We start from the raw sequence: 4,231 nt of genomic DNA on the forward strand, positions 1-4,231 counted from the left end.
AAAACATAGATTGCACAAAGGTTCATCCTATGGAGTGAGCCTAAGAAAACATAGATTGCACAACAAATTTGCTTTCCTAACCCTAACTCTCCTTTCTATTCGTTACAACACCGTCAAAGAATAAATGAAAATGTCGATTGACAGTCTGAAATGGTAATGATTTTTAAATTTATCCTATTTTTCCGTAAATAGGTCTAGAATAGTTTTTAATGATTAAGTAAATGAGTCATGTATATAGTAAAATGTGTTTTGGTTTAAAATTTATTGCATACACAAATTTAATATGAACTATCATCATTTTTGTTTTAAATTTTGTTAAATATAGTATTGGGCAAAAAGATCCAAATACAAAAAACCAAACCAAATCACGATCCAAAAAAGTAGTACCGAACTTTAACCAAAATTGGTTAGATATCCAAATGGGTTCAAAATTCCGGGGTATCTGAATATATATATACCAGATTTATATACTTATATATATTAATTATTTAAATTTAATATCTAAATTAATATACAAAATATATAAGATTTTTCTAAGTTGTTTAAAATACTTTGAAATATATAAAAAATAGTTACAAGTACATGTTTAAAATAGCTAAAAGATATTTAAAATACTTAAAATACATAAATTATCTATTTATTTCTTATCAAAATATTTAAGCTAAACAAGTTTTTGTGTTAAGTTTAAGTATTCTGGCATACATTATTCAAATTTATATGTTACATATTATTTTTATTTTTATATTTGAAAAATTTAAGTATATATCAACTTTAATTTTTGGAAAAAATTAGATAGGTTATATAAACCCAAACCCGAACCAATAACGCAACTCCAAACCAAACCAAACCTGCAAGGATGCGAACCAAACGGTACTCGAATTCCCACCTCTAATCATTTTTTTAAAAAAAATATTGATAAAAGTGTATATTATTTATAATTATTTAAATACAATATATTTTTAAAAATCATTCCCATAGAATGTGGATTACCTTTAAATTCAATATTTTAATATTTGACTTTTTGGCCCAAGTACAATCAACAAATAACAATAGCAAAATAATAAAATTAATATTACATATAAATATGGTTAAACTTGGCAATTTTAGCTTAACAAAACCAATATTTACTTATATTCGAAATTGTGGACCAAAAATACACGGAAAAAAAAATCATGCAAATTTCTAATTTTTATTTTTGAAAATATAATCTCATCCCGCGCAAGACGCAGATGACTCATTTACTTAAACTGAAATTTCAGTCATCCCACAACCACAAGTTGAAATTTCGTATTCCTCTTATTACATTCGTGATGAGAAGAATTCACATTCAATTGCTCTCTATTTTTTTCATCATCATCACTAACTACAAACCAAAATTATGGAAAAACTAAAACAATCTCAAAAGAGAAGTCAAACCAAACCAATACCCAATTATATGTCAAACCAAACCAATACCAAACTAAACCAACAAATCCAAGTACAGATCTTCAGAAACATGGCAGATGGTTGTGGTAGTGGTGATGATGGTAGTTGTGCCCGTTACCGTGATGACTGTGACGGCGATGAGTCTCCTCGTCGATAATCTCCTGAGCATGCTTAAACTCATCGACGCGGCAAGGAATCGTAATCGGGCCCGCGTGTTTGAATCCGTACTCTTCTTCAGCTTCTTTCAAGAGACTCAAAAACAGAGGATGGCTCAAGAACATCAAAGGAACCACGAATCTGTGTAGACCTTCTTCATCTCCTTCGTGTCCCACCATAATCGCGACACAGCCTTTCGGAACATAATGATGGTTATGATGATTGTGTATGTGGAGATGGGGAACATGAAAGTGGAACTTGAACACCATCTGGCTCTGACTCTGTTTTGGACTCTGTTTCTGTTCTTCTTGATCTTCAAAACCCATTAAAAAGATCGAATCTTTCTTATAGATTGAATGAAACGCGCAACGGAGATAAAGCAGAGGTTGATGTTAGAAGACGGAGATAGAAAAGGGCCAAGGATCGACGGCAGAAGAGATAGTAAGGAGAAAGATGGAAAGAGATGAGTCGGTGAGAGATGCGGGGATGTTGCTCATGATAGGCTAAGCATATATGTATATGAGGTTTCTTTTTTGGTTTTGTGAATGATTTTGGAAACTGAGATATAAGCGTGTATATATACATATTATGCGCTGGTTTAAGGCTTTTGCTTCACGCGCACACCGCTAAGGCTTTTTCTCCTAATTAACTTTTTATTTTTTATTTTATTGATTAATGAGCTGGAATTGACGCGGTAAAATTTGCAGCCGGGTTTAGGGGTTTGTTATATTTTCAATTTCTATCCAGGATTAAAGCAAAACATTCCTGATACATATGGCATATATGCGTTTTAGAGTGTTTACCAACAGACTTACATCTCATTTTTATAGTTTTTCTTATAAGATATATGTGATTCAACATATTTTTCTGAGTATTATATTGGAAATTTATTTTACATCTATATATGATCTTTAAATGATTTAAGCCTGACTAACTGATTCGTATAACTATATTCTTTAATATAAATAATTAGGTTATAGATATTAAATTTACACATATAATTATTTTCATCAAATAACATAATTAGTCCTTTCTGCAACAACATAATTATCTTACCAAAAGAATTATGATGTATATATTATTATAAATGTATATTGATCGTATATATGTTAACTTAGTACTACCAATTATGTAAAAAAAGATGTTAGTTGTCCAAAAAAAATGTAAAAAGATGTTCTTGTTTGATCTCTTGTCAACCAATTTATCTAAAACTCAATCATATATATGTTGGCTTATTTTCTGTAAAACTGATTGAAACAGATATTATAACCGACATCCACGGATAGTGTTGACAAAAAATGTAATACCTTTTAAAAAGTAGTAGTAGTAGTAGTTTATAGATAAATATATAAACTATCGTACAAAATTATACATTTAACCAAAAAAAAGGTATTCCTTAAGTTTTACCAAAAAAAGGTATTCCTTAAGATAGGCAGCACTAGTCCGACCGACCTCGACCTCAAATTCTATTTTATTGTTGTATCGATAACATCAGGGTGAGGGTAAGATTGTTACAGTATTACCTCTAAGCTAAGATAAAAAACGTAATAATCAAAGCCCTCGTTAACGCTTCAACAAGCCAACAAATTGATTAAATAAATGAATAAAATGTATTTGTGGGATTTTCCTCGAAGTTTTGATATAAATAAAAGAATCCAAATGAGATTAAAGAAATGTGCATTTCACTAGCCGTTGGCCCCCCTCCCTTCTTAATGTATGGCCACCGTGACTAAATGAAAACAGTGGTAACGTTTTAGATAACTACGCTCTATTTAATTATGTTTGTTTCCGTCTTTCCAACAGCTGCATGGGATAGTACTTTTAATGTACTTTTTTTTTTGACAAATACTTTTAATGTACTTATTAATACGTAATCCTTTCGGTAAATTTTTGTATATATATTTGACCTTGTATGATATAAGAAGTCATGAATGGGATATAAACTTATAAAAAGAAATTACATCACATACCTGTATATAAAATTGAAATATGCCTAACGTACGTGTTAGATTATATGATCCTTTATTCTGTTCGAGAATATGCGTATTCCATATTAACCAGAAAATCATTTAATAGGCAATAATATATATGCCAATATGATCTAACAACATTTACCTACTATTCCTTCTATTTTACAAAAAAAATGTTATTTGTTTTTTTTTTGGTAAAGAAACGGCGTTATTTTAGAATTTTCAGCATAGTTTATACTATTTTTAATTTGATACTAATTAAAACTGCATTAATTTAAAAAATATATTTATCTCAAATATTATTAATTATATATGTGTAATTAATTAAAATATAAAGACATTTTAACTATTTAAGTTATTAGTCTGTGCGAACAGTGTTAAAATTAAATGAATCTCTGTACAATGGAAAGAGTATACGATATGTATAATTAACAATCGACTTTAGTACAAACCATTATTTACAATACAAGAAATATATTTGGTTCTGGTCACACATACACCCACAAATACCAACGATTTATTGGTTAACTGTAATTTTTATCACTTGTGTTGTGAGGATAGCTTTGTACAAAATTGTTTAAACCGACAATTTATATAGTGAATCATTTTGAGAAATTAACCACAAATGGATAGTTTAGACTTTTATTGGCAGATGAACTTTAGGAAACTAGAAATCTGAG

The 4,231-nt window shown here is 29.3% G+C and overlaps 1 protein-coding gene across 1 annotated transcript; it reads right to left on the bottom strand.

Moving 5' to 3' along the window:
• Positions 1 to 1,170: 1,170 nt before the first annotated feature.
• Positions 1,171 to 2,129, bottom strand: LOC108824409 (auxin-responsive protein SAUR32). The gene has a single exon (XM_018597828.2). The coding sequence runs from the start codon at positions 1,905 to 1,907 to the stop codon at positions 1,488 to 1,490; it is 420 nt and encodes a 139-aa protein (XP_018453330.1). The 5' UTR covers positions 1,908 to 2,129; the 3' UTR covers positions 1,171 to 1,487.
• Between the last annotated feature and the right edge of the window lie 2,102 nt (positions 2,130 to 4,231).

This window comes from Raphanus sativus, chromosome 9 (genome assembly GCF_000801105.2).
Source record: "Raphanus sativus cultivar WK10039 chromosome 9, ASM80110v3, whole genome shotgun sequence".
In the NCBI taxonomy this organism is placed as follows: domain Eukaryota; kingdom Viridiplantae; phylum Streptophyta; class Magnoliopsida; order Brassicales; family Brassicaceae; genus Raphanus; species Raphanus sativus.